At 43.1% G+C, this 27,308-nt stretch overlaps 1 protein-coding gene across 1 annotated transcript in view; it reads left to right on the top strand.

Annotated features, from left to right (window-relative positions):
- EPHA4 (EPH receptor A4) overlaps positions 1-27,308 on the top strand; it is a 104,319-nt gene that overhangs the window by 49,037 nt on the left and 27,974 nt on the right. The window contains exon 5 of the mRNA XM_053951474.1: positions 7,423-7,761. Coding sequence (XP_053807449.1) covers positions 7,423-7,761 — 339 coding nt within the window. The remainder of the gene's footprint in view (positions 1-7,422; positions 7,762-27,308) is intronic.

A 27,308-nucleotide genomic window follows, 5' to 3' on the forward strand; every position in this document is an offset into this window, starting at 1 on the left:
AGTCTTTTCTACATGCTTGAGGTTTTCTGATGTCTGGTGGGAATTGCCAATGAAGCTTCCTTCTGATTTCACACTGTCAGGCAAACGCAGGCTGAATGCAGTGTGACAACCCACTTGAAAATAATTATCCACTGCCCCGGCTGCAGAGACATCCGTTACCTGCTGGAGAAATGTGCTTTTACACACGTGCCCAAGCAGAAGGACTAAATTATTTTTTTAAATAATTTTCTTCTTCCAGGTTTCAAAAGTTTCATCCTGCTAGTTACTTAGTCACATACGTACCTTTAGAAAGCATTTTTCTTTTAAAGGAGGTACATTTTAAATGCACTGATTTGGTGACTGACAGGATGCTCCTAACAAAGGCTTGCCTTCTTGAGGGTATATGTTTGAATTATCTCCATTAGCACTTCCATGGAGAGTGTGTGTTTCAGTTTGCATTTTTAATAGATCTCCTCCTACAGACAGATCTTTCAAGGTAATAAATCTTAACTATAACAGAGGCTAGTAGTAAATAGATGTGGTTACAGTCCTAATACTGATAATATCAGTTCAGTCCTTAGTGGGTAATGTTGCTGCCAGAATAATTCACTACCACTGCTGATGGCTGAAGACGAAGCTGGCATAAAAAAAGGAGCTCCTGAAGGAGCTCTCTGCCAGGCTGTGACAGAAACGTGCAGACAGGCAGCTATTTGTGGCTAAGAGAGCTTTATTTTGGGTGCCACCAGAGTGGGTTTCTTGGAAGTGCTAGATTCACTTTAAAGGAATTAAATGTCAGAACCCTGTGCTGAAATGCTTTTTGGGTTGTTTTGCGATGATTTTGTTTTTCAACATAAGAAAACAGTATATAAAGGCTACTTGCATCTGATAAAATTGGCCAAACCAAAGCCTGAAACTTTATCTTTAATCCTGTGGCCATAAGACCTCTGAGAAAAGGAAAGAGGAATTTTTTTACTCATGTCTACCTTTGGTGAACGAAAGTTGTTTGCCCAAAATTTGGAGCTGCTAGTTGTCTTGAAGTGGGATTCTTGAGTCCTGTCAACCTGGGGCAGCAGAGAACCAAGCTGCAAGGTCTTTCTTATTTCTTCTCATTTTATGGGACAACAAGGTCACTTGGGAGCTGTTTTGCTGGGAATCATTTTCTCATCTCCGTTCTCTGTGCTTTAATCCACGCCTCCTAACCATACACTGTTGCTGAACTAAATTAACTGGTTTAGTGAAGACAGTATTCTTGATGTCAAACAAGTCTGTCTGGTCTCCTTGTAGAAAACTGTAATTGAATTTACCGCATACACCCACAGAGACTTTTAGAGAAACACCTTGCTGGGCAGATCAGTAATAAAAAACGAAGATGTAAAACCAGGGATATTAAAACCTCTGTCATAACCATTTAAATGCAGTTCCCCAGCACAGTGCACTTACAAGTCTGCCTTCAAATCCCAGGGTTAGTTTTCAGGGATATTTTTTGGTTACGTGGATCTTTCGGGTTTGCAGCTGTAGGGAGGAAGAGAGGACTGACTTGGTTGGAGTCTCCCTGCACAACCAACCAACCAACCCTGCCTGCCTGTCTCCCTGGAGCCCCTCCAGCTTCAGGAGCCCAGCTGCAGCATGTCCTCTGCCATGGCTTTGTGTGGGTTTGTGGTGTATTGCATTTGTCAGGGGAAGGGCTCTCTCCTCCCCACTTGTGCCTTTGTGGTGGTGCTGCACTTGCAGTCCTGCTTAGATCCTGTCCTTGGGCATGCTGCAGTCCTGGGCTCTGTGCTTTCCCTGTGGTGTGCCTGAAGGGCTGGGCATGCTGATCCCTCAGGGCAGCAGGAATATTCACTCAGTTGTAGCTAATCCCCTTTTGCTATCTTTCTTTGAAATCATTCATTACACTGGGGTAGACATTCTTTCTCCTTGGCAGAATGACTTTGCCAGATTTGTGAGGCTGAGCCTCCTGCATTTGTGCTGCTGTCCTTTGGGGACAGAAAGAAAGGGGCTTTGGGATAACGTTCTCAGCTGGATGGAATCCAAACAACAAACAACCTGTTGATGTTTGACTCAACTATCTCTGATGCCCCTTAGTCTTTAGAGCAGCTGATTTAAGTGGAAAATACTGTACTCCTTGCAAATAAACAGTTTAACTGAGGTGTTATTATGCCCAGTGTTAGTCTGCAGCCTGGTTTGCTTCCCAGCTGTGTCCCCTTGCCATCTGCACCCCACAGGTGCTACTTCAGTCCTGGAGAGCAAGTTCATTACCGGGTCTTCACTGTGGAAGCTGCCTGTGAGTCACTGCAGTGCTTGGACCAGGCTTGATCCCTGGTGTGCATCATCAAAGCTCCTTAAGTGTGCCCACAGGGACCTGTGACCCACAGACAGCTGGCACACAGGGATCTCCTGTGGTCTGAAAGGAAGGAAGGAGACAGTCAGGTGTTAGTATGTGCCCTTGTCATGGTTTTCACCAGGTTCTTGTCAGCTGTACAGGCGTGTGTGGGAGGCTTCTGATTGGAGAGAGACTTGAGTGTAGGAAGGGAGGGAGAGAAGTGTTGATAAAGGAAAAGTTAAAATACTGCCTGAAGTTGTAGAAAGAGTGCTAAAATACATGAGTCCTTTCAATAAAAGTAGTGCTTATGCTTTTGCTGCCTTAAAAACTCTTGTTTCTGTGAATGTTTGTTTGACATAGGGTGCATTGTCCTTAAGACAGACAGATCTCTCTACCTGTGGATGAAAGACAGATAGCTGTTATGGCTGTAGCCTATTGCAGCAAGAGAAAGCCAAACAATCTGCATTGCCCAATATATTTAAGGAAATCTAATAGGAGGGTTGAGGAAGATAGCAAGATTAGCTTGGTGAAGATTATTTGTTGCTAAACAGACTCTTCAGTGTTTCCCTCAGCCCTGACACACACAATGAACTGCTCCACCCAGGGCCTTCCCATTTGCTTCATGGCTCACTTGATTTTGATGGGTTTATTGTGGAGCAAGATTTATGGAGCCCCAGGAAGGAATAAAATTGAAAACTTCCGTTCCCTGTGTTCCCACAGAGGAGCCCCCCTGTCCGTTCAGGGTGCTGGTTAAAGGGGCTGGAGAGGGATCCGGCTTTCAGGTCCCATGATCAAACTGTGTTCCCTTTGCAGTCACTGACTGGAGAAGACTGAGTGGCTCTGCAGATCCATCTCTCAGATTCTGTTGCCCTGTGCAGAGAAAACAACAGCACCTGCCTTCCTAACATCATAAAATGAATTTTAAAATTAATTTGTTTTCAGAATTAAAATGTTTAGATTTAATTTTGATTTCCTGTAGGAGCTGTCACATTTTCAAACTGTTCCAGGCAGTGTGGCAGTATCAGCTCCATTCTTCCACGGTGCCAAATAGCCCATGCAATAGCAAGCTTCCATTGGCAGGAGATTGATGAAAAATGCTGTAGATAGTGGGATTTGTGACAAAATTACAGATGGTGATGGTGATTTAAGCACAGGTCCTTGTCTCCTCTCTCATCTGCCCCGTAGCTAGATTTTTCTGCCAGAGGACACAGGTTTATGTGAGGGTGATGGTCTGGCTGTCAGGATGCTGTTCCCTGTGGGATCCTGCTAGCTGGGTTCACCCAGCTACTATCCTGGCCCTTGCAGCCTGCTCTGGCCCTGAAAGGGTTTGTCTCATCTATGGGCAGCAGCTCTGTTGTCAGAAACAAAGCAAATCCTGATCACCATTGAAGGAGCGGATACGCCCTGTGTTTCAACATCTGAAACCAGGCCCATCAATCTGAAGCTATTCCCCGCTCCCTGTGCCAACAGCTCCATTGATGACTATACTCCAGGAAGAAAACAAATTGCTTTTCCCCTCACTGTAATGTCAGCCCACCATTTGGAGACTCCCCCGCATCTTCCTTTTCATGCTGGAGGTGGTGCACTCATCTCTGTGACCTGCAAGCATCTGCTTCCCTGGTTTTCCGCTTGGTCGCATCTCTGTTTAGACACTGCAGTGCCCTGTCCCACATACTAATTACTGACTTTTTGCTTCTGAGGAGCTTGATTCATTCTGGCACATTTTCCCATGTGAAACTGGACTTAGAGCCTTGGAAAATATCTTAATGGACATCAGACTAAGTCTGAGGTTAACCCCAAACTGGCTGCTGTGTCTGAGCTAAGAGGGACATCTTTCAGACGGCAACTGTGGTAGTATGAACCCTCTCCCCATGGAGGTCTTTGCTTCAGGAATACCCCTGTGAAATGGGGATATTCTTGCCCTGGCAGAGCTGGTGCTGCCTGGGGAAGGAGGTGTTTGCACTGGCACCACCTCATCTCGGCTCTCCTGGCTGCGCTCCGAGTGGATGCTCTCCTGTGTGTGGCTGCAGCGAGTGAATGCTCTGTAAGAAAACACCTTTTGCTTTTCCTCGCTATCAGGCTCTTGATGTTTCCCACAGGAGCAGTTTCTGTTCAGGGCTTGCTGCTGCCAGGTCCTGACCAGTCTCTGGGAGGACACACAGCCTCAGCTTCCAGAGTCTCTGGCTGCTGCTCTGGCCAGGGCAGACCGTCACTGTGCAATGAGCACCTGGGCTCGCAGCCTGCTGAGGCTGCTCTTCCTCCCCGAGGCTTGTGTTGGTTTTCCCATTCCCTTGACAGTGCAGAGGGACAGGTGTTACCTTGTGCACCTGTCTGCCCTGAAGAGAGCCCAGGTGTGAGGCAGTTTGGGGAAGTCCAGGGTGGAGAGAGTTTGGTTCAGTCCCTGCTCAGCAGTTCCTGTGCTGCCGCTTGAGTTCACCATTTCAGGAGTGTCTTCCACCTCATTGCACTCAGAGTTTATTTTTGAAAAGGAAGCTTGTGTATTTGCAGGCTAAGCAGAGACCACTTTTTCGTACCCAGGGGATTTAGCACAGCCAGCTTTTGGGGGAAGGAGAGCTGATTATGGGACAGAGGCATTGGGCTGGGACTTGAGACAGTTTTGACCACTGCCCAGATGTGCAAAGCATGTCTTTTGTGCCCTTGTCTCACCACATCTCTCTCTGCCTCCATTTCCACATGATGAATAGAGATTAAAACGAGTTTCTTTCCTTTTTTTTTCATGTCTGGTTTTTGGATCAGGAAACATCTCTTACTGTGTTCAGTAACTGATCTTTGAGTAAAAGGGTTTTGTCCTTAGGACTCCAAAATGCTGCCAGTGCATAAATAAAAGCCATGAATGGCAGCCTGGTGGTGCAGCAGGCAGGAGGGCTCCCTGGCTCAGGGGCTGGACTCAGCTCTCTCTTCTTGCAGTAATTCTACCTGTCAACCCTGATTAACTCAGAGACTATTTCAAAGGTTTGGCAAGAAGGGAGGACTTCCCTCCTTTCAAAAGAAATATATTAATTTTGTATTTTTGAAGTAAACACAGACAAACAATCCTTGCTTAGCTACTCCTGCAACAGAGACCTTTCATTTAGGTACTGAAGACCCATTTGACCTAGGTGTCATTTAAGACTCTTTTCCTAACTTACCTACCTCTCTCAAAATAAAAGTCCTGTCTCCTGTTGAGCATGTGTTACATCCTAGTGGCTTCCAGCACAGACCCGAAGAAGTGATGTAGCCCTCAAAACCTTGTCCTAGGCAGCCTGGTCAGGCCTCAGGCTTCCTGTGAGATGAACCTGATAAATTGAGGAGGGAGCCACAATTAATCTTCCTCATAGTCATCCCTTAACAGCTTAACCTTTTTGATGTTACACTTGATGAGTCACTTTGTAATTTCAGTAGAATTTCACATTTTCAATGCATTTGGTTCCTGTCTTACCATGATGACTGTTTTTGTACCTTTGGCATATGAGAGATTATGACTTATTTATTTATGCACTTAATGGAACTGTTGGTGCTGGCTGATTCTTTTTTGCCAGGTTCATAGTTTCATAATGTTTGACAAATTTGCCAGAACTTTCTCCTTTCCTTTATTTTCTGCAAGGAGATCTAGTTGAACTTCTTTTGAATTGCAACCATCAAATGTATTTTGATGAAATCTAAGAAGCTTTTGTGAGCTTTCCTGTGTCTTGCATTTGTGACTTTACAAAATTATTTCCAGTATTTTTCTGCTAATAATATTTGTATGTAAAGCTCTGACTAACAGTAAGCACAGCTATTTTTACTGTGTTCTGGTCTGGATTGATACATTTTGCAATCTTCATTCTCATTCTGTTTCTCTTCTGCTTGGTGCAGTGCTTACCTGCAGCCCTATCCCAAAGCCCTGTGTGTGTCAGAATACCTGTGTGCTCTGTCCCAGAGCAGGCTGCCTGGTGATGGTCAGGGAAGCTTTTTGGGAAGAATAAAATAGCCATCTCTTTCATGGCTTCGCTCTGAATCATCTACCTTAAATTTAAGGGTACAAAACATGTGTCTCAACTGTATTGAAATTAGATTAAGAGTTGCAGGATTAGCTCTTCTGCAATTTCAATGGGCCTGTGGGGATTTTAGCACATAAATAGGATTTGTGCCCGTGCGTTGGTCGGCGCAGGGCAGGGCTGGCCACGGCACCTCTGGAGAGGTGCAGGAGGGGCTCTGCCTCTGGGCTCTGCCCAGCCTGCCCAGGGAGCTCCTGCCCAGCCTGCCTAGGGCTCTGTGCTCTGATCCCATGGTCCCTGTGTTGGAACCAGCTGGGAGCTCTCTGGCAGCGTGTTTATGAAGTCTCCCACCCCTGTGGTGGAAAAGCTGACCTTGTATCTCAAATCCAGCCTTATTGCCAAGCTTTCCGTCTGGTCTCTTGTTTCTAACCAGGTTTCTTTTATCAGCCCTTCCTTCAGATGCTCGCCATATTTTCCTCTTCAATTATTTCACTTTCTCCAGCACTCCCCTGTTGTAAACTTTATTTTCCATCCTTCAAAGCCTTAGTTCTGTGTCTGGCTTCCTACTCAAATCTCCATCCTGCATGCTGAAGTGTCATGTTCAAGTCCCTGCTTGATGGGTTTCAGTGTTCACTGAATGTGATTTGACATCAACTTGTCTGGAAAATATTGCACTTATATTTTTCAGAAAAAGATACCATGAGATATTTCTATAATAATTTCAGTGAGAGCCTGCCTGTAGGTAATGGGGGACTTTGAAAATCTCAAGTGAAGCAGAAGTTTGTGCATTTGATGCTTTGCTTAGGAAATCATGGGAAAAAAAATGAGTGCAAGATATATAAATTTAACATTTTTCATAACAAGTGAAAAAGTCCCACTCCTGTTTAATTGCAATACTGAGCGTTCAGGCTCATTTAGAGCTGGAAAATACTGTTAGTTCATCAGATAAAGAGATCAGAGGTGACTTACCAGTTAATTTTTTTGCCTTCATTATGAACATAGAGAGGTAAAATTCTGCTTGGTCTCTGCTGTCCTTAACTTCAATGGGAGTTGCACAGCGTCTGGGACCCTTAACTCTGATGTCACTCTGTAAGCTTGTTTTTTTTTCCCTTAACTAAAAACACATGGACTTTGTCTTTTTAGGCCCTCCATCTGCTCCCCAGCACCTGATTTCCAATGTCAACGAGACCTCAGTGAACCTGGAGTGGAGCCCCCCCCAGAACAAAGGTGGCCGGGAGGACATCTCCTACAACGTGGTGTGCAAGAGGTGCGGGGCCGGCGAGCTCAGCCGCTGCCGCTCCTGTGGCAGCGGGGTGCACTTCAGCCCCCAGCAGAACGGCCTGAAAACCACCAAAGTCTCCATCACCGACCTCCTGGCACACACCAACTACACCTTTGAAGTCTGGGCGGTGAATGGAGTGTCCAAGCAAAACCCCAGCCAGGACCAGGCGGTGTCAGTCACTGTGACAACTAACCAAGCAGGTAGGAACATAAACAGCAATTCCCTTCCCATCTCTGCTGCCTGTTTTGTAGGAAAGCTGTGATTTCCATTACATTTAGCATTAGCAAATGAATGCGAGGAGCCCTAAGATGTGTAACTGGGTCAAACCCTTATTTTCTGGTGATTTATATGGATACTTTAAATGCTTCAGAGGCAGGGAGAGAGAGGAGGGTTTGGGTGCTGTGTCTGGGAGCAGGCTGTGCTGCAGCACGCGGGCAGGACGCTGGGAGGCATTCTGCAGCAGCACGGCTGCCCTGATCCTCCCCTGGCCCACCAGCAGCTCTGCTCCTTGCAGGGGACACGCTGTACAGGGACACAAGGGTGTCCTTGGTGTCTGCAGAGGGCAAAATACGTGCCTGGGGAGCGCAAGGATGTGCTCCTGGCCTCCTTGAAAAAGGGCTGTGTAAGATTCAACGAGCGGAACGAGTGGGCGCCCGCTCGCCTGCCTGCTCGCTCTCCTCTCCTGGAAAGTCAATTAGATTCTGTCCCCTTGTTAAATAAATACCTCCTTAACCTGCTGCTGACAATGTTTCAATTGATCAGAGCTGGCATTGCTGTGGAAATCCTATATGAGCTTTCAACTTCATGCTGACTGATTTTTGCGTTCCATTCATCTGGGAGAGTGAAATACTATTTCTGTGTATACGAGATTATTTCAGATACCCTGGGTAGCTCTGCTTTTTTGGTACCTCATGCTTGACCTAGTAAGGGCAAAGGCTGCAGCTGCAGATTGCCGTTTTGATGCTAATTTGTTTGATCTTTTTCTTTAATTCAGTGAAAACATTTCTTTTTCAGAAATGAAAAAGAAAAGCCAGCTCGGGTTTAACACACAGGGTTCCAGTTGAATTTTTAATTTAATGCGCAAAATTATATACATTTGAATATGACACTCTTCTAAATGCAAATGAGATATCCAGACTGTCAGACTGGCTACAAGATAGTCAAACCTGTTATCTGATGGCTCAGAGTGCTGATTGCCTTCAGGTCCCACAGATGTTGCAGGCATTCAGCACCTCGGAGCGTAGCTTACAGGGTATCATTTATTGCCAGGCTTACTGTGTATGAGGCAATATTAATATTGCATATTTTGATAGGACCAGACCATATAAATATTTTGAATTCTGTTTCCTAGTAGGTGTGTGTGAAAAATAGGTAGGCATAGTCTAAATCTGAAAATTTTAGCTGTAGTCCAGGACATGTCAGTATTACCAGTGGGAGATACATTCAATTTTGCAGTGACAGTTACAAGTGAAATTGTCAAGTCCGTGCTGAAGCGCCTTTGAAAATCTGGTCCAGTGTATTTTGTTCTTCATATACAGTTGACAGCATCCCTTTTAAATTATGATTCAAATTTCAAACCACCACTTTGCCTAGTGAAAAGAAGACTAATAGAGAGCAGGGGCTATTAGGGAGTCTTGGGAGAAAGCCGTGGGAGAGTGCTGTCATACACTATAGGAAAAGAGAAGGTTGAGAACAGCAGCAGGGACAGTGTTTTTGTGCTGTGAATGCCTAGCAAAGAGAGTATTTCTGACTGATTTTGGCATGTGTAAGGATTAGTGGATGCATATATGCATGAATAAGCGAGCAGGATCCATCTACCGTGTGAAAATTCTACCATCTTATGCTTTTATATGCAAACCAAAATCTGATTGAATATGCAAATAAGAATTGATTTTGTTTATTATCCATGAGTAGTATTCTTCCCATGAGGAAATTTGTAGTTTTGCCAACATTTCCAATTTCAAAACGTGCCTGGTTTATCAAATGTGTCAGAGGGACGGAGAAAATTATACTGGTATAAATGAAAATTAACTCCAAGGTGCAGTGTTCTCCTGTTCTTCATACAACTTTGTGGTTTCTGCTGCATAGATGATCTAAACAGAAATGTGTGGCCTAAACCTACAGATCCCAGCTGAGATAAATAGCCTTACATATGCAAATTGTCCCATTGATTTTGGTGAAATTGCTTGCTTGAGTAAAGGTTTGTAACGTTAGACCTTTGGGTTTTACAAGTACTCATCTGTTTAATCATTGTAAATGTGTGTCTGGGGTGCATTAAAATCCTTGTGCCACTAATTTTCTTTCACTATATTTCATTATAAAGAAATCATGTCATCATGGTGCGCTGCCACAGGCTTGGTTTTCATCGTGCACCTTTTCTGCACTAATGTAAAGCTGCCTTGTTTTCTTTAAGGCAAATCTAAATTCAGATTAGAGCCAAGCTCCTCCCTTAATAGCACTTCTTCCCTGTTTTACTGATAAAAATGAAGCCACCAACACCGAAAATCTGTAAATTACTTCATTGGTTGTATTCTCTATGCTTGTGCTTCCCAACACTTGATAGGAAAGAAAAAATGTTGTCAATATGGGGATTTTTTTTTTAGTTCTTTACATATGAGCAGTGCTTTTGGGTTGTCTTCTGGAGAATTTGCTAGAAGTCTTTGCAAGAGGTGCATCTCTGAGTTAAATTCAATAAAAATGGTAAGTACGCAAGAGGCCAGGGAATTCTTCCTCATAACAACTTGACCTTCCAAATATGCACCTGTATAATCGGAAGAAAATAGGCGGAAAGTTTCCAAGCGGTTTTTGATGTGAGGCTCAGGAATCCGGGTGTCTGTGTGTTTGCTTGCCGTGGTGCCAGCCCCTGTGGAAGGTGTGCATTTGGAGAGAGGCAGAAAGCAATGAGAAATCACTTGTGGTATATTCAGCACAAAGTTGATGGAATGCATTGCAGTGACATAAAAGGTGCAGCTGAAAAGCACAGGTGGGTTTTTGTTTGTTTTTGTCGTTCTACTCCTGAGATAATGAAATGAGGCAGTTTACTTTCCACTCTTCGTTTAGAAACTCTTTTCAGTTTCCAATACTATAGAAAAGTGTTTAAATGAGAATAAGATTTGCCATTCAAAGTAGGATCAAAAATTGTTTGAAAAAGTATTTTTTCTGCTTCTTTGGAAAAGGTATTGGTTTTTATAGCTTGCTTTTTTTTTTTTTTTGCAAAAACTAAATTTCAGGCTTTGAAGCAAGTAAAAATTTCTATCTTCTAGTGAAACACTTCAGTATTGCGACATTTTAAGAATTTTGAATTAATTCAGCTCATTGTTCTGCATGTTTAGCTTGTTGTTTTTTTTTTTTTTTTTGAGTTGGGAACTATTACTCTTTTCCCATATGAGATTAAAAAATTAGAAAATTCGAGGATGGAACACTGAGCTGCTGAAACTTGGAGCCAATCTCCTTAGAACAATGAGTACTGCAAGTGCTGATATTGGGGGTCTCACCACTGGCAGTGGTAGCTTTTGGGCTTTCACTTTTCTGTGAAATTAAATCAGCACTTTGTCCATCTTTAAAAAATTGTGAAATGATTTGTGGAAGAGGTGCAGATCAGCAATTCTCATGTGATGCTGCTAGGAGAAGCTAATTTCAATTAAGAACTCTATCAGGCTGTTGACTGAGTAGCTCAGAAATCTCTGGGCTTCTTGGTTGATTTTTTTTTTTCTTAAGGTTAATGCTGTGAAGCTGTTCAAAATTAAAAGTAAAGCTCTCAATAAAGAGATCTTGTTCACAGCATGCAGGAAGCTTGTGTGGTTTTCTTTTGAAGATGTGCTGAACAGTTTATATTAAGGATGAAACAGTTGAGCTGTTTGTGTCTCCAGCCTGAGAGGCAGAGCTCCCTGCTCTGTCCCCCTGTGTCTGAGGGGGCACTGCCACAGGGACAAGGTTTTTGCATGGATGCTGAAGGCATTCGTAAGGCAGGGAGTGCTGGGGGGGCAGAGCCTACACAGGCTTAAATGAGATTTAAAATCCAAACTTATTTTCCTACTTTCTTGGCTCCCTTTGTTTTGTTTGCATTTTATGAGGGATGGGTGTCCTGCTCGCTCTTTTGCTTGTTGGAGTTAAAGCAGTTGATATTTCTGAATAAACAAACTGCCTGGTGATTTGTTACCTTGTTAGGTTACCTTGGGCTCTGTGTTTCCTTAAGTGGATTGGCAGAGCTAGATGGATGCAGGATGTGCCAATTAGGATGAAAATAGAATATATATAAATAAACTTACTTCTTCTCCTGTTGCATCACCCTGGATTTTTCAAGCTGCCTGTGCTCAGGACCAAGAAATGATCTTTCTGGAGAATATACCTCAGGCTCTCTGTCCTGGTTATTCCTGCTCCTGCTGTCCCTGCTCTGCCCAGCCCCTCTGTGTGTGCAGTGCCCCTCTCCTGGCCTGTGCAGCTGAGTGTTCACTGTCCCAGAGCTGCCCCATTCCTGGCAGAGCAGGGAGCTGGTGGTGCTGCAGTCCTTGCCCCTCTCCTGTGTGCTCCCCCAGTCCTGCACTGGAGCTCAGAGCCCTGCAGTGCTTCAGTGTCCTTTCCAGGCAGGAGCTAAAATGGGTCACGGTGCCACCAGGATTTCAGCAGCCCCAAGAAGATCCACAGGAATTTAGTATTCTTCTGGGACAGGCTGCAGTTGTGGTGAACCCAAAATGCTGACTTTCAGAGCAGGGAAGGGAAATGTCAGCTGTTACTCAGTTTTATTCAGCCTTTAGGTTTGTTTGTTGTTAACGTTCTTAATTCCTTTGCTAAAAGGGGAAAAAAAACCCAAATCTGAAAGATCCCAATCCTTTGAGGATGATGGTATTTTAAGTCAGAAATGGCAAGGGTAGAGGGAAAGAATTAGGAGTTATGACTCGTAAGTTCTACTGGACTTTTTGCTAGGGGAATAGATATTCCCATTTTGCATTTTGGTGGGTCTTCTTTGAAAGCCCACATTTCCTTTCAAATGCTGATTAGCATTCCTCACGTGTTGTACAGAACAGCACAGAAAATGCATATAAGGTCTTACATTATGCCAGTGTGGTTTAGCCTGTGCTGAGCTACATTTGGAGTCAGTAAAAATTCATGGACATACATTGCCCTTGGTCAGTGTGCACTCCTTGTGTCAAAAATAATAATAGTTGCTCAGGCAGATCAAAAGCAATGCATGCCAAGGCCAGGAAAGCTAAGGATTTTAGTATTTTCTTTTTAATGCACTATTTTGCTGGATATTTATAACTTACCTATAAAGAATTGCTCTGTAGTGAAACATCAAAAGACATTGTTAAGTAGATTTCAGTCACAGAGCTTTCTTTAGATGACAGCATGAACACCCTTAAACTACTACTGGAAAATAAAATTAACTGTTACTCTGAAGGTTGATCAATCCATCTGATTCTCTGAGCTCCCTCGTGTTCTCTGAGTATAATCCTGGTTTCAATACAAGTGATAGTAAATAATTTCTGTTTGCTGAGAGTGAACATAACATTTTTAATTTTGTGTGTGGTGATATTTATGTGCATATTAAGAATCTTATCGATAGGGAGGTGCTGAAGGAAGCTAATTTTGATTTTAAAAATTGCGATGTCTGTAGTTATTCAGACTGCTAGTTTTATGCTCAGCGCTTGCAAAAAATGTTCCTTTTTTAATGCAGTCCTGGTGAATAGCTGTTTATTGTTGTGTTGAAACATAATTTTTGAAGGGCTGTATAACCCCAAGGAAGACTTCATCTCCAAATAGCCGGCAAAGGAGCTCTGTGAATGTGAAGACAGAATTCATCATGCACTCGTGTCACAGTTTCACAGACCCTATGAAATAGTGGAAGTTGGCAAAATAAGTCATTTTCTGTGCTGGCATTCCCCTTCCCTAGCGAGGCTGTGGGGATGCTCACACTCATCAGCTCCCCCTTCACGGCAGCTGGGCTCTCCAGCCCGGCCCCTGCCGGGTTCCCAGGGGGGATGTGGGGATGGGTTTTGTGGAGAGAAGGATTAAGGTGCTGGGCCAGGCTGTTCCTCAGGAGTGTCTGGACCTTTGGAGGATGTTGAGGTGATATCCAGCTCGATAGCCCACCTGGAAGAGGTGCTGGAGGGTGAGTGAGTTCATGTCACTGCATGTCACTGCCCAAGCAGAGGAGCAAGTGGCACTCCAGATGCTGGGCACAGCTGGTCTGCCTGTAGCCTTCACAGACATCCAAGAGTCAATTTAGTTTTTTATTTTTATTCTAAGTGCTTGCTACCAGCACAGTCCCACCCTTTCCAGTTACTTGTTCCCCCCAGCCAAAGGATACAAAGAGCCTGTTCCAGTAGTCCTTTTTCAGGCACAGAAACCCGTGAGGAAACTCATGCATGTATCTGGGTGTGTATAAACAGTCACAGCACCCTGGCCACCCAGTTCCCAACAAGCCTGATTTAAAATAATCTCTTTGCAAACATCTGGATGCGTGCCAGCTGTCCAGAGCATGGGAAGTGTGTGTGATGCTAGCGGCTGCATTCTTTTTTCTGTACAATGTCAGGGTAGTGGGAAAAGGGAGCTGCAAAGGGGTGTTCTTACTTTGCTTTAAGGTGTTTGTACTAAGGATGATAGACCAGCAGTCTCCTTATTCCCCAAATGGAGCTGTGTCAAGCCTGAATTCAGTAGGAAAGAAAATCAAAACTAGTAAGCAAGGACATGGAAAAGGGGTGGTCCATGAGCATGACACTCTGACTGATTTCTTACGGCATCTTGCAGAATTCTAGGGTAATTATATGCAGCTTTCTCATTTCAAATCTTAACCAGTGGGGTTTCTAAGGCTTCATGTTTTTCTGCTAGTCGTGAGCAGCAAACCCCCCGGCACATTGTTCAAGCAGGAGGGTTGGGACAAGCTGCCTGCTGTTGTTGGGTTTTATCTGCCCTGATCAGTGAGGTGACCTGCCAGGATGTGCAGGACAGCCTTTTCTTCACCTGCCTTTTCTTCACCTGCATTTTCTTCCCCTGTTTTGGCTTTGGACATCTGAAGATTTACACTGAATGAGTTTCTGCAAAAATTTCTGAAGCAAACCAAATGGTGTACTTTGGGAAACTACAGATCTTCAATGCAGTGGGAGATCCAGAAAGAAAAGTGATCCTAGCGCTAGAAATTTGGGAATTGTGTGGAACTGAACAATGGGGAATACTTTTGAATGGGCAGATTTCAGCACTGAGCATGAGATTTCTCAGAGACTTGAAGATGTCATGTGTTGACTGCTTCAGGTTTTTTCTGCACGTTTAATTACGTGTGTAAGTTTAAGTGTCTGAGTAAGGAGCTTCTCCAAGCTGGCAGATGCAAGTGGGAGTTTCTTCTTAACAACTCCATGTTCTTGCAGAGGCTTTAGCTGATGGTCTGTAATAAATATGTAGTTAGAGGCATACGTGCTCCTGTCTTAAAAACAAAACTGGGAAAACTATTGTTGAGAAGGATTAAATTATTATTTTAAGGTAACTGCAGCATTCCACAAAGAAATAATAATTAAAATAACAACTGCCTGCTTTCTGGCAAAGCTGTCTGCACCACCCATTTCCATGAATTTGTATTCAAGGTGGGGGATACAAGTCTTAGTTGGAAGGAAAAAAAAAAAGTGCTTTCTAAAGATCCTTAGTAAATAACAAGCTTCAGGGTTCAGTGAACAGCTTAGACAAGCTGCATGTCAGATAGAGCCAAGATGTAATTGCAGCATTTAAATAAAAGTTTGGTCACATTTTTTAAAAGATCTCGTGGTTTGCTGTGGAAAATGGAATTTAGTTACACATCCTCCTAGGAAAGAGATGCTTAATTTCAGCATTGGGTAGTGTTGATCATATTTAAGTCGTATAAATTTACTTCAAGGAGGCATAAAATTCTGGTCTCAGTGATGTTGGTACAGATGAATAGTTACCAAACTGACAGAGATGGAGATGCGGTCCTGCAGCTTTTATTTGCCCTGGACTATTTAACTGTGTGCTCACTTTCCCTGGCAGCAAACTGACATTTCCCATTCATGGAGCTTGTGATCGGTGTGAGCACTTCCCTTAAACAACTGGCACAGAAATATTTTCATGTGGAAGGAGAATTTGCCCAAGAATGTTTGTGGCTACTAAATGTTTAGATGGGCTTCTAAAATGTCTAGTTGTTTCTGCAGCTGACTAAATAAATTGGAAAGCAGCCAGAGAGACAGCAGAGTCCAGTCGGTAGTTCAGCAACAATAAAAGGCTTCAGAGAACTTTATCAAAGCTTCCATTAACCCCCCGCTGATGTCCTCAAACAGGATTTTTTTGAGAGAGTAGAAACACAAAAGCTAGGCTGCACAACTGCCCCTGTGTGTCCATTCACAGTTTTTAAATCCACACAGTTACTAATTAAAATGCCATGCAGAGTACCACAAATAAACATCACTGGTCCCTGAAGCCCAAAAGTTTCTGCATTGGCTCATAGTTTGGAGGGCAGGATGCTGAACTGACCCCAAAGGGTGGGTGAAGCAGCCCATTCTGGTTCAGATATTCTGTCCTTGTGAAATGTGTGTCAAGTCCATCCATATGCATGAAATCCCACTCCCAGAATGCCATCCCAAGGCAGCCCGTTATATTTTATTTATGCGTTGCATAGCACTGCGCTAAACCGTGAGGGCTAAATAGAGCTGTGGCATGCCTGCTGGCTCCCTATAATCATGTTTGCCAGCTTCTGGTGGACATCAAAATGCTGAGCACACGAGTGAATACTGCTTCTTTCATTGAGAAATGTCACTTCAGATTTAGCCCCACGTGTGAACTGGTGTGCAGGAGCGCTTTATTATCATGGCAGGGCTCCAGTGGGCTTCCCCTCCCAAACAAAGTGGGCAAATGCGTAGCCTCTCTCTGCATCCCCGTGAAGGATTTCATGGCTTCTCCTCAGATTAAGGTAATCTGTCTTCATTACTAAATTCAAGAGCCAGAGCCCCAGAACTTTGAGTGCACTCTGAGAATGGATTCAGGGTCTCTGAAAATTGTGGTTTGGAAACTGGTGATAACAAAAGTTGACGGTGGTTTTGTATTTACTTTTTAAATGCAGTCAAAAGAGGTGTAGGAAGCTCAAGCATTTGTATTTTATTCCTGTGGTCATTTGTATTTCAAACCATCCCTTATGGAAAAATCCTACTGTTAATTTAAAAGGAAATGATAGCTTTTGTCTCAGCCTCCTGAACTGTTCCTGCAGAGTTTATTAGGACTTTTATCCCTGCTATAGAATTCTATCACCTAGTCTTAAAAAGACAATTGACTGATTCTGATTTTTTTATTAAATTCTTCTACTGCTCCATAAAATATCTTTGATTTTGTCTGTATTAAAATCCATTTAAAGTGTCCATGGAATATTACAGTCAGAAAAACCCTTAAACTGTAACGTGCTTTGGATATAAATGTCTTCCAATCCCACAGATTACCAAAGGCTAAAAGGAAAGCACTGAAATTTTTAATTAGCTTTTTATTATTTTTAATTTTCTGTGTTGCTGTTAAGTAGTCGTATCGAGATCATAGAACATGACAGATTTGACTGAGCAAAATAGGAAAGTATAGTGGGCTGGAAGAGGTGTCTCGTATATGAATTGAGTTTTGTGTGCTGTCCCATTTATTTTAGCAAACAAATCAAGGCATGATCTGGAGACAACCCGCTACACGGGCTCCCTGGGAAGATTGTGCTTGTCTCAGTAACAGACTGCATTCTTTAAATCTGTCCTCTGAATCAGCCCCAATTTATCTTTCCAGCATAAAAGGGAATGCAGATGGAGTAGCCGCAGCCTCCCCTATAGTTTATCAGGATATTGTGCATGCACATAAATAAGGCACAAAGTGACTGGAATATGTGAGTGGCTGAGTGTTAAATCCCGTGTTTTTCAAACTCAGGGATGGAGCAGCGCAGGGGAGTTCTGGAGAAGCTGCAGGGGTTTGTGGGCTCTCCGTGGCACTGCAGATAGGGGGTGCAGGCCCAGTGGTGCCTTTGCAAGAGGTCAGTGAGTGTCATCCTATCTGCTGGAACATGGGACTGGAAACCAAGGTCCAAACTCAGAATACAGACCAGTCTGTTTGACTGCTGCACAAGGTATTGTTTTCATGGGCTTTCATTTGCTCAGACTTTTGCTCAGTACTCTTCCAGGATGCAAATCTGACTGGTCTTTGTACAGGTCAACATCCTCATAACCTCACAAGGTTATTTTTTTTTTTTTATTTATTTTTAGGATTGAAATCTTTCAGACTTCATAATGGCACTTGCATTGCACAGGAAACCAATTATTCTTTGGAGTGTTTTACACTGAGGCAATCACCTTTAATATTTAATTGCTGATTCCACTTGGGGTTTTTCCAACTGACACAATTTTAAAACAAATAATGCACTGGTTTTCAGTATCCAACATAAAACCAAAATAATGAAACCCCTTTATAAGTTTAATTATGTGCCACCTATGATGTAACTGGCTACTGACATCATGAACTAAGATTTTAATTTTAAGGTTTATGTGTTTCAGGAAGCTTAGGACTCTTCCCCAGTTTGTACCTCATCACTTTTTTTTTTTTTTTTAATGAATAGCAAACATAGGTAATTTTGCTTTTTGTAGCAACGCTGTGTGCAGAGTTTTTTCTCTCTCATCGGGTCTATTAATGATTTTTAATTTCCTGCACAAATCTGCCCGTTGTGAGTGAAGGAAAGGGGGTTTAATTCAGTTCCAGTGAAAGGACCTCGTGGGAGAGCTCCAAGTGTGAGTTAAGTGTGCTGTGGTGATTCTCTGTGGTACTTTCCATAAGCACAGAGTATCTTTGTTCCCTGGAGAAGAGACACTTTGATGGGGGAGTATGGCAGAGTGTTTTGCAGCATCCTCCAAGAATGAGGATCTCCTAAGTGCTGTCAGAGCAGTGTCCTTCACAAAGTGCTCCTAACTTGAGCCCAGAAAACCCAAACCTTGATTCAATCCCAAGCATTTCTCAACAGCACAGAGACAGAGATGCTATCATGTCAAATCCATCTAACCTTTGTACAGAAGGTACTTCACTGCAGTTCCATCTGAACGCTCTGAATATCAACTACAATTAAAATGTATAGCTTGTTCAGCTGTAATGTAAATGCATAAATGCAAACCTTCTGCACCAGCCTCTTCTGTGTGATGGAGCTGAAACTAAATATGGCTGAAGTTCCTTACCTTTGGTGGCTTTGAAACAATTTATGCTCTCAAGTGTTAAGTTGAGAATTTTGATTTTTATTGTTGAGTGAGTCCTGGGTTTGGATTCTGTTGGGTGCTGCAGGCTCAGGAGGGCATGGCTCAAACCCAGCCTGCAGTTGCTGTTGGAGCTGTGGATCACAGTGCAAGTAAAATGTTTATAATTTTATTACTTTTTCTTCCCCCAAGAATCTTGCCATTTCTGACTTTAGATGATTGATCTGAGAAACCCAAATGGCAAAGTCTAAGTTTCGGCTGTTACTGAAGCACTTCAGAAGCCAGGATGAGGCAATGTGGCCAAATCTATTTATTAAAATAGCGAATGCTGCTTTAGCAGAATGAGTCATGCCATTTATTTATTTATTTAGTTAGTTTAGAAGATACTTCAGTATTTCCAAGGCATCTAAGTGGCAAATAGGGCAGAGGCTTCTGTTTGTCTGGATTTTAAAAAGGCTTTTAAGCAGCACTTTTTCCAAAATCTAATATTCTTAATGCTGAAGCTAAGTGACAAAGGACGTTATTTAGCACATATATATACATCATCTAGACATCCATGTTTCAAGTAAATAAAAAGTAACTGTGTGAGAACCAGGGAGAGCAGCGTTAGGAGATGTGTTGCCTTGGGTGCCAAATGACACATTTGCCCCATAATGGATTAAGCTTTATGCCATAACTGTTGGGGTAACCACATGCTCAGGTGACTTGATGGTAACTATAAGAAAGGACCAGGGAGCAGAAATGAGGCTTTCTCTTAATAGATACAGACATGGGGCATCAGGTGAGAGCTGTCCTATGCCCTGTGAGACAAAGGGTTGCCCCTTTGGGCTATTACAACAGCAGGGTCAGCATTTTTTATGTTGTTTTAAGGATTATTGAAACACTGTTGTAAGAGGTTTGAAAGCTGTGCACAACAAGTGGTTTGCAGGGCACAGATACAGTAAGTTATTTCATTGCTTCTGTACAATTTGAGAACAGCTCTTCCCCTCTTGTGTGTTGACTTACGATGTGTGTGCAAACCTGTCTTAACTGTGGGCGGGAGGATGGCAAAATGAAGGAGGAGTAGCTGGATGTTTGTGCGACTTGAGGAAGGGCTTAGAGAATGGGATAAGGGTCTCATTTGAGGGTAACGGGTGTTTCTTTAAGGGTAGCTTTGATTTCCTGGTGGAGGGGGCTGGGGAGGAGTGGAGTTTGTTTAGAAAAGGCAGCTCAGCAGATTCTCCTCCTGTGCAGCAGTGCAAGGGTGAAAGACAGGCTATTTCTGGGCAGGAATTAACTCTGGTGGCTACTTCTGGCTTCCTGGGAGGAACAGCAGGGTATGTGGGTGAGGCAGAGCTGCCCTGAGGGAAAGATGCTAAGGGGAGCATTTTGCTCCAGACTACTTATTTTGAACTGTAGGGGAATGCTCCATTTCCAACATTATTATCTGCTTTAATAACTAGGGGTTATGGTCTCTAATTCCTCCTTTCAGCTCCCCCAGAGCCACTGTCCTCAGGGGTGCTGTGCATTGTGTGACACCATCAGGGATTCTTGGTGGTCTGTGCTTGCTTGGACCAGCATCTGAGCAGTAAGAGGATGATTACAGCACGTCCTTCCCACAAGTGTCCCACCCAAATTCAGGTCCTGGGGTCTTAGCTCTGGCCCATAGCAGTCTCTCTTTGTCTGGACTGCCTGGCCCATTTTTTCTGCTTCTCTCAAGCCAGTATAATGCAGTGGAGCATCAGCGTTGGCTTCTTTAGGCTACAGAATTTATTGCTGTTTATACTGGGTCAGATTCCAAACTCAACTAGAGGGAAGAGTAACTGCAATGTGACTTGCTTTGTGACCAGCGGTTCCAAACCTGCTCGGGTCAGACAGCTGCTGACTAATTCCCCATCTTAACAAATTACTTATAGCTCTAGAGTTTCTAGAGCAACTCACAGCTCAAAGTATGTTCACCCTTCCATGTTAATCATTCTAGCATTTAGAAGTGTTTCGGTGCTGGGGTTTTTAAGTGGTTGTGATGTTCAGATAGATTTTTATAAATTGCCTTCCAACTGAAAGGCTTGTTTTCCTGTTTGTTTTAAACTGGCATTCATACATACAGGAAATACACAGTATTCTGCCATGTTTCTGTTGGCAGCTATTAAGTTATCCTTGTCAGAACATGCCAACAGGATTTCTTAGCGAGCTAGCAGAAAGAAAACAAGCAGTTTTCAGATGAAACAGACCCCATGCTTGAGTTGAAATACAAATCTCTTGCTAAATGCTATGTAGATTCTATAATCTTTTGGTTTAAGGCAATCTTTGAGACTGTAGGTTGCAGATTCAGATCTTTGGAGTAATTCCAGACCTGCATTGCATAAGCTGACATCATTATTTGGCCTTCAAAATTGGAGGAGCCAGTACCTGAAAATAATGTATTGCTGTCAAGAGCTGGCCCTCTTTGATCCCCAGAACAAGCCATCTCCTGGGCTTGCAAAATCTTCTTCATCCTTCCCTCATTTCTGATGTAAACCACAGGGAACTCTGGTCACATCTCAATTCCTGTAATAGTTTTGATCTAAATTAGAGTAGTTTTGGTATGTTGAAGTAGTCTGTGCTAAAAGTGACACACAACTGGATGTGCAGCCCAGAAAATACACAGGCTCTTTGTGGATCCTTAGCAGACACTGCTAGTCGCCAAGAAATGAAGCTGGACTTAGGTGGTAAAAGTACAGCACTCTAATAATCCTCAACTACTACTATTTGTTGCTGCTGAGAGCCTGGATTTTCCTTCAAGCTTTTGATTTGATGCAAGTCAGAGCCAGCTTTTGTGGTTTGGCAAGATTTGCAGTAAAGGTTCTTTTGGGAGAGGCAAGAAATGAAAACTTTAGAACAGAGGAAATGTTTAAAACATAATAATACTGTGTTAACAGTCTTTAAAATCTCATTTTCTAGCTCCTTTCTTTATGAGCATGTCATTACAAACAACTGATGTGAGCTGGTCCCTAGGTTTGAGAGCCTGTCACTTGTTTTTCCCAGAGGTCTGTGACTGGGCTGCAGAGCCTGGAAAGCAAGGGAAGATCCCTCGTGCCTGTTACTTTGGGGTGAAGGTGTCCTGTGAGAATATGCTGTGGCCAAGCTGGTGCTTTCCCTCAGCAGTGTAATTTCTAGCAGGAAGGAGGGAAAGTTCAGCTCAGCAGCGTTAGGGCTGGTTAAAGGGATTGGGAGAAGGAGGCCAAGCTCAGCTGTCACACTGCTTCTCCCTGCGCCGGCCGGGATTTTCGTGTGTGGGTGGATAACCGCGGGCGCTTTACTCCACAGGCGGAGATTTCAAGACTTTGCTTTAAACGCTAAAAGCGTGGAAATGCTGCCCTGAATCTTGGCGTGTCTCACTCTCCAGGCTGGGAGGTGTTCCTCGCCAGTCGTCATTCCTGGGGGAAGGAGAGGCAGACGGTGGGAAGACAGAGGACTCGGGAATGTCTTGGGAAGCTTCCAATGGCTTGGTTGAGCAATCAGGCCTCTAGATCCTTGTCCAAGTCCTAACCTGGTCCAATCATCACTAGTACGAATGTTTGCTCCACTTTTACAGAGGGAATAATGAAAAAAGCCCCAAATATGCATGTGGTTAGTTTTTAAAGTGCAGAGGCAGCCCACAGACTCTGGCAGGTCCCTGGGAGAAGGCGTAGCTGTCATGCTGACAGTGAGGAATGGGAATGCCAGACTCCAGCTTGGCTCTTCAGATGTGCACAGACATCTAATCTGGGAGTGCACATCACCTCACACACGTGCAGGAGCCTTTCCTGTGCTTATCCTGATGGACATACATGCCTTGTACATACGCTCTGCATGTGTTTGGAACTGTGGTCATGCTAAAATGTTTTCTGGTCCTGGTGAGGCCACATCTGGAGTGCTGTGTCCAGTTCTGCAATCCTCAGTACAAAAATGAAAAGGAGTCACTGGAGAGAGTCCAGTGGATGCCACAAAGGCGATGAAGGGTCTGGAGCATCTCTCTTATGAGGAGAGACTGCGGCATCTGGGCCTGGTTAGTCTGGAGGAGACTGGGGAGATCTCATTAATGCATACAAATATCTCAAAGGGGTGCCATGAGGATGGTGCCAGGCTCTTTTCAGTGTGCCCAGTGATGTGACAAGGAGCAAAGGCCATGAACTGAAACATAAGCAGTTCCTCAGCGTGAGGAAGAGCAGCCCTGGAACAACCGCCCAGGGAGGTCATGGAGTCTTCCCTTCTGGAGACATTCCAAACCCATTTGGATTAATTTCTATGTAACCTGCCCAGGTGACCCTGCCTTGGCAGGGGATTGGACTGGATGACCTCCAGAGGTCCCTTCCAATCCTAACAATTCTGTGATTCTGTGGAAGAGCGCTGCCTTCTTCTTAATTTATTCTGGTAAATATGTTTTCGTTTTATGTAACTAAAGAGGGTTGGACATATCTCTCTTCCCTCAGTTTGACGTCAGTGTGAGTATGGACCTTTAGAAATTATTAAAACTGTATTTGATTCTTTGTGCTGTATATAATTTTCCTGCTGTGAGATTATTTACTAATATAATTTACAAAATCTCATGTAAACACCCACAGAGTTACAAGGTAAATAGTCAAAGGGAAAACCTGAAATGTGCCAGGTTCCCTTAAATATGTTGTGTCCTAATCAAGAGAAGATTTTTTAATGAAAGACCTTTTATTTTCTTGCTTTGATTTCTAAGTGGACTTTTCTTCAGTGTTAAGGTCTCAGAAATATTTTCTCTTTTTTTTTTGGTTTGTGGGGTTTTTTTTTTTTTGTTTGTTTTTTTTTTTTTGTTTTTTTTTTTTTTTTTTTTTTTTTTTTTGTTAGTAATTAATAATGGAGCAGGCTTTTAGTATCTACCCTGGAAGGTAAAAACCCTTAATCACAGTAACATCATTAGTGCTTTCAAGCATTTAATTTTGATGCTTGACAAAGCGCATAGCCATTGATAAGAACAAATAAGTGTTGTGTGCAATTGAGGGAATAAAGAAAAGCATGAAAACCCCTAAGCTTCAAGTAATTAAATTTAAATATGTTATTTGAATTTAGCTGAGATAATGTACAAACTGTGGGTATATTTTTCAGTCAGTGAAAGACCCCTTGAGTAAACATGGTCCATTTAAATTCAAATCGTGGGGAGTGGAAAGTAAACCCCGCTGTGGGTAAGAAGGCATCTTCAATAAAGCACTGGGCATTGTGTATCTTTGATATCTGAGTACTCATGTGCCATAGTTTTATAAAGGGCTGTTTTCACTCATGGATGCCTACATGCCAGAGACTTTATTGCATCTATTTATTTCCTGTTTTTTTTTTTCCTCTTTCCATCCCCCCCACCCCTCCTAATTTGAACCAGTAATGAAAAACTGACACTCTGCCTCTGCCATCCTTTAAAGTGCCTCAAAACTGCTACAATTCAGCACTTGCTAGCCTTGGGACATGGCTTTATGGCATTTGGGTGAAGTTTTTGTAGTACATCTGTGCTCCTTCTCTCTCTGTAGGCTGCAAGCTCAGAACTGAGGTAATAAAACTACTAGTAGGTGTTTAATGGCAGGTTATTGAGGAAGTAGATGAAAGAAAATTGCAGCATTCACATCAGTAGGGAGTGGGGTTTTTAAGGGAGAGGAACTGCTGAGCTTTGAACTCAGGAAAGTTACACTTGGTGCTTTTGTTCAAGGGGAGACCCCTTTTTAGACACCAAAATACCTCATTCTGTGAAATGGGCTGTTCTGGTAGAATTGGTGCTTGGTATGTGCAGTCTGTGCACGTGTGGCAGAAAGCTGGCTGTTGTAAGCAGTGATGATTGAGAAACAAGTCATTGCTTACTGTTCCTTTCCAAACATAAAGGAGCAGGGTGGAGGAAAGTGCAAAAGGTGAAAGAAAAAGTGATCTCCCGCCCCCTTCCATAAGTTTCATGGGATCTTACTGTGAACACCTTAATTGGGAACGTTATTCTTTTTGGTCAAGCTGTCCTCAATGTGTTTTATGTAGGAATGTGTGCATCTAATGAACAGCTAGCCCACGCACATACAAGAGAGTATTCTCTCTTTTATTCTGCTTGTGATCAAAGCATCATTTTACAACCTGTTACATGTTTATCTTCACATCATCCCTAAGAGGCAATTTAAAGGCAAAAGGCAGAAGAACAAAGAACGTAAATATTTTGCACAAGCTCACTCAGAAGGCTGTGTCTGCTGCCTGGAGTGCCATGTTGAGCTGGCAGTGCTGACATCCTCTTTGTCCTGGACAGTACTGACCAGACTCTTAGGCCCTTTGGGGATACATGTGCAGGGAGAAACTGTTGTTCTTCCAGGAGTCCAGTTTTTCAGGTCAGATGATGGATCCAGAAAAACAAGGGGAAAAAGTAGACCTGATTTTTAGGGCTACTTGCAGATATAAAAGGGAATTGGTAACTGAGGATTGTATCCATGCAGTGGGATAACTGTAGGACCTCAGAGTTTCAGCTCACCATCCTATTGCATAGACCACTGTAGGTCTGTGCTGCAGGGATGTCACTCTTGAAGACTTCTTGCTATTCTGTGGTTGGACTTTGGCATTCTTAGGATTTCTGTTTAACGTATGGAGAGACAGGATGTGCAGTCTGAACAAAGTCAGGAACAAATGGTTCATCTGCAGAATCCATGACAAAAGAAGATACTAAATGTTAAGGAGGATGAATTTGCATATAAAGGATAGGAAGGAAAAAATTAGAGCCAATCTTAGAAGTGTAAGGAGTAACAAAGGAATTTTGATGTACAAATCCTTTTTGTGTCCTGGAAGCCAGGAGCGTGTTTCTTATTCCAGTATGGTGTAGTGCCTAAGATCAGCTGTCCATTTTTTGGGGGAAGTGAGAAAGCACTTGTAAAGCTATATAAAGCTGAGAGTCTTTCACTAGAAGACTTAGTTAATACGAATTCTTCTGCTGCAAATAGCCATTTTACAACAGGGAGAAAATGTGTTTTCATACAGCATTTACCAGCCCAATATTGAAGGACTCACTAAATTCCAATATAGATGCCTGCTGAAATGAAATGGAAAACCAAGGAAGTTAAAGAGGGGATAAAGGAAAGAAAGTGAACTTTATCCCTACAGTTCTTGAGGTCAGACCAGCATAAGTGATGGATTCTCAGTAAAAAGAATTGCTTGTCTGCCCTGCATGAGGCAGAGATTAACTAAGCAGATTTCTCTCCGCTTGGTTTATCAGTAATGGCGTGTGCGTGTGTGTTTTAGGGTAACAAATCTGATTTCTAATTTATTAGCTGAGCAGTATTCTTATTGCAGAGGGAATTAAAAAAAGGTTTGATTCTCTCTTGAGGAAGTGTGAGGTTATTAAGCAGGTTTGCAGTTGTGCCACAGATATAATTTGATGGAGCACACCTGGATCCTCCCTGTTGGCTGTGTGTTTATAGTCTCCTCTGTCATTCAGTATTTGCCTTTGCCTGTGAGAGACAGACAAAGAAAAAAGAGATAAAGGTTTTGGAGGCATTTCTAACAGAGATGCCAAACTGTCAAATAGTAAATAGGGAAGCAGCTCCCTGATGGTTTCACATCAAGAGGAGACACCCTTTTGTGACTGCAGCATCTACCGGTTATTTTCACTTCCATCAGAACTGTCTGATATGGTCAAGTAGGTTTGAGGCTTTCAACATTCAATTTTCCTTTCATTTAAAGTGACTGTTTTATTTATTTGCCTTTCTTGGTAGTTTTCAAGGATATCTGTTTCAAGGATACCTTTAACTTTATAACATTTTCAGGGATAATCATCCCAAAGTTTAAGGTAGAAAAAGAAACAAAAAGAAAGGGAAGTGGGGGAAAAAGAGCAGCTACAGCATCGGAGGACAAAAGAAGAAATATATTCAATTTAGGAAGACCTCTAATCTCTGGTTATACAGGACAGCTTTGTTAGATAAGATTAAAAATTTCATGAATGTCCCTTTTCATCCCTGGAGACTCCACCATTTATACCAGCTATTGTCAGCATCAAAAGAGCTTGATAACAGCTGGCTAGAGATGTGACCACACAGCAACACAACAGCAAGAAAGGGGCAGCCGGGTTCATAAATCTTCAGAAAACCCGTTCCCCAGCGCAGCCATGAATTTGCTGCTATCACAGGCAAAGGGAGAAGGCATTGTCCTCCAGCCAGTCAGAAACCTGAACTTCAGCATTAGCAGGGGCTCTTTAGACAGTGCACGGTGCACAAAGAGATGTTTTCCATTATCTTCTTCATTGCAGCCTTTATTACTGACACAGATACAGTTTAAAGGGTCTTGGAGTTTAGCTTGTTGCTAGGTAGAGTTTTTCCAAAAATGCTGCAGCCCTTACCCTTGGTGGTGCAATCCTGCTCTTTCTATTCATGGCATCAGTGCAGCACTACATGGGACAGGGTCAGGAGATGCCATTTTGGCACACAGTGGATCAGTCTCTGGTATCTTTTGGCTGGGAAGGAGCTATCATAGCCAGAATCTGGCCCTTGGCCATTTTCCAGGGACTGCTCATAGATTTGGGCGTAAGCAGGGCAAGTTGTGAGGCACAAATTGGCTCAGACTGTTGAAATACAAGTTTCCTGGTT

Source organism: Vidua chalybeata, chromosome 10 (genome assembly GCF_026979565.1).
Source record: "Vidua chalybeata isolate OUT-0048 chromosome 10, bVidCha1 merged haplotype, whole genome shotgun sequence".
In the NCBI taxonomy this organism is placed as follows: Eukaryota; Metazoa; Chordata; class Aves; order Passeriformes; family Viduidae; genus Vidua; species Vidua chalybeata.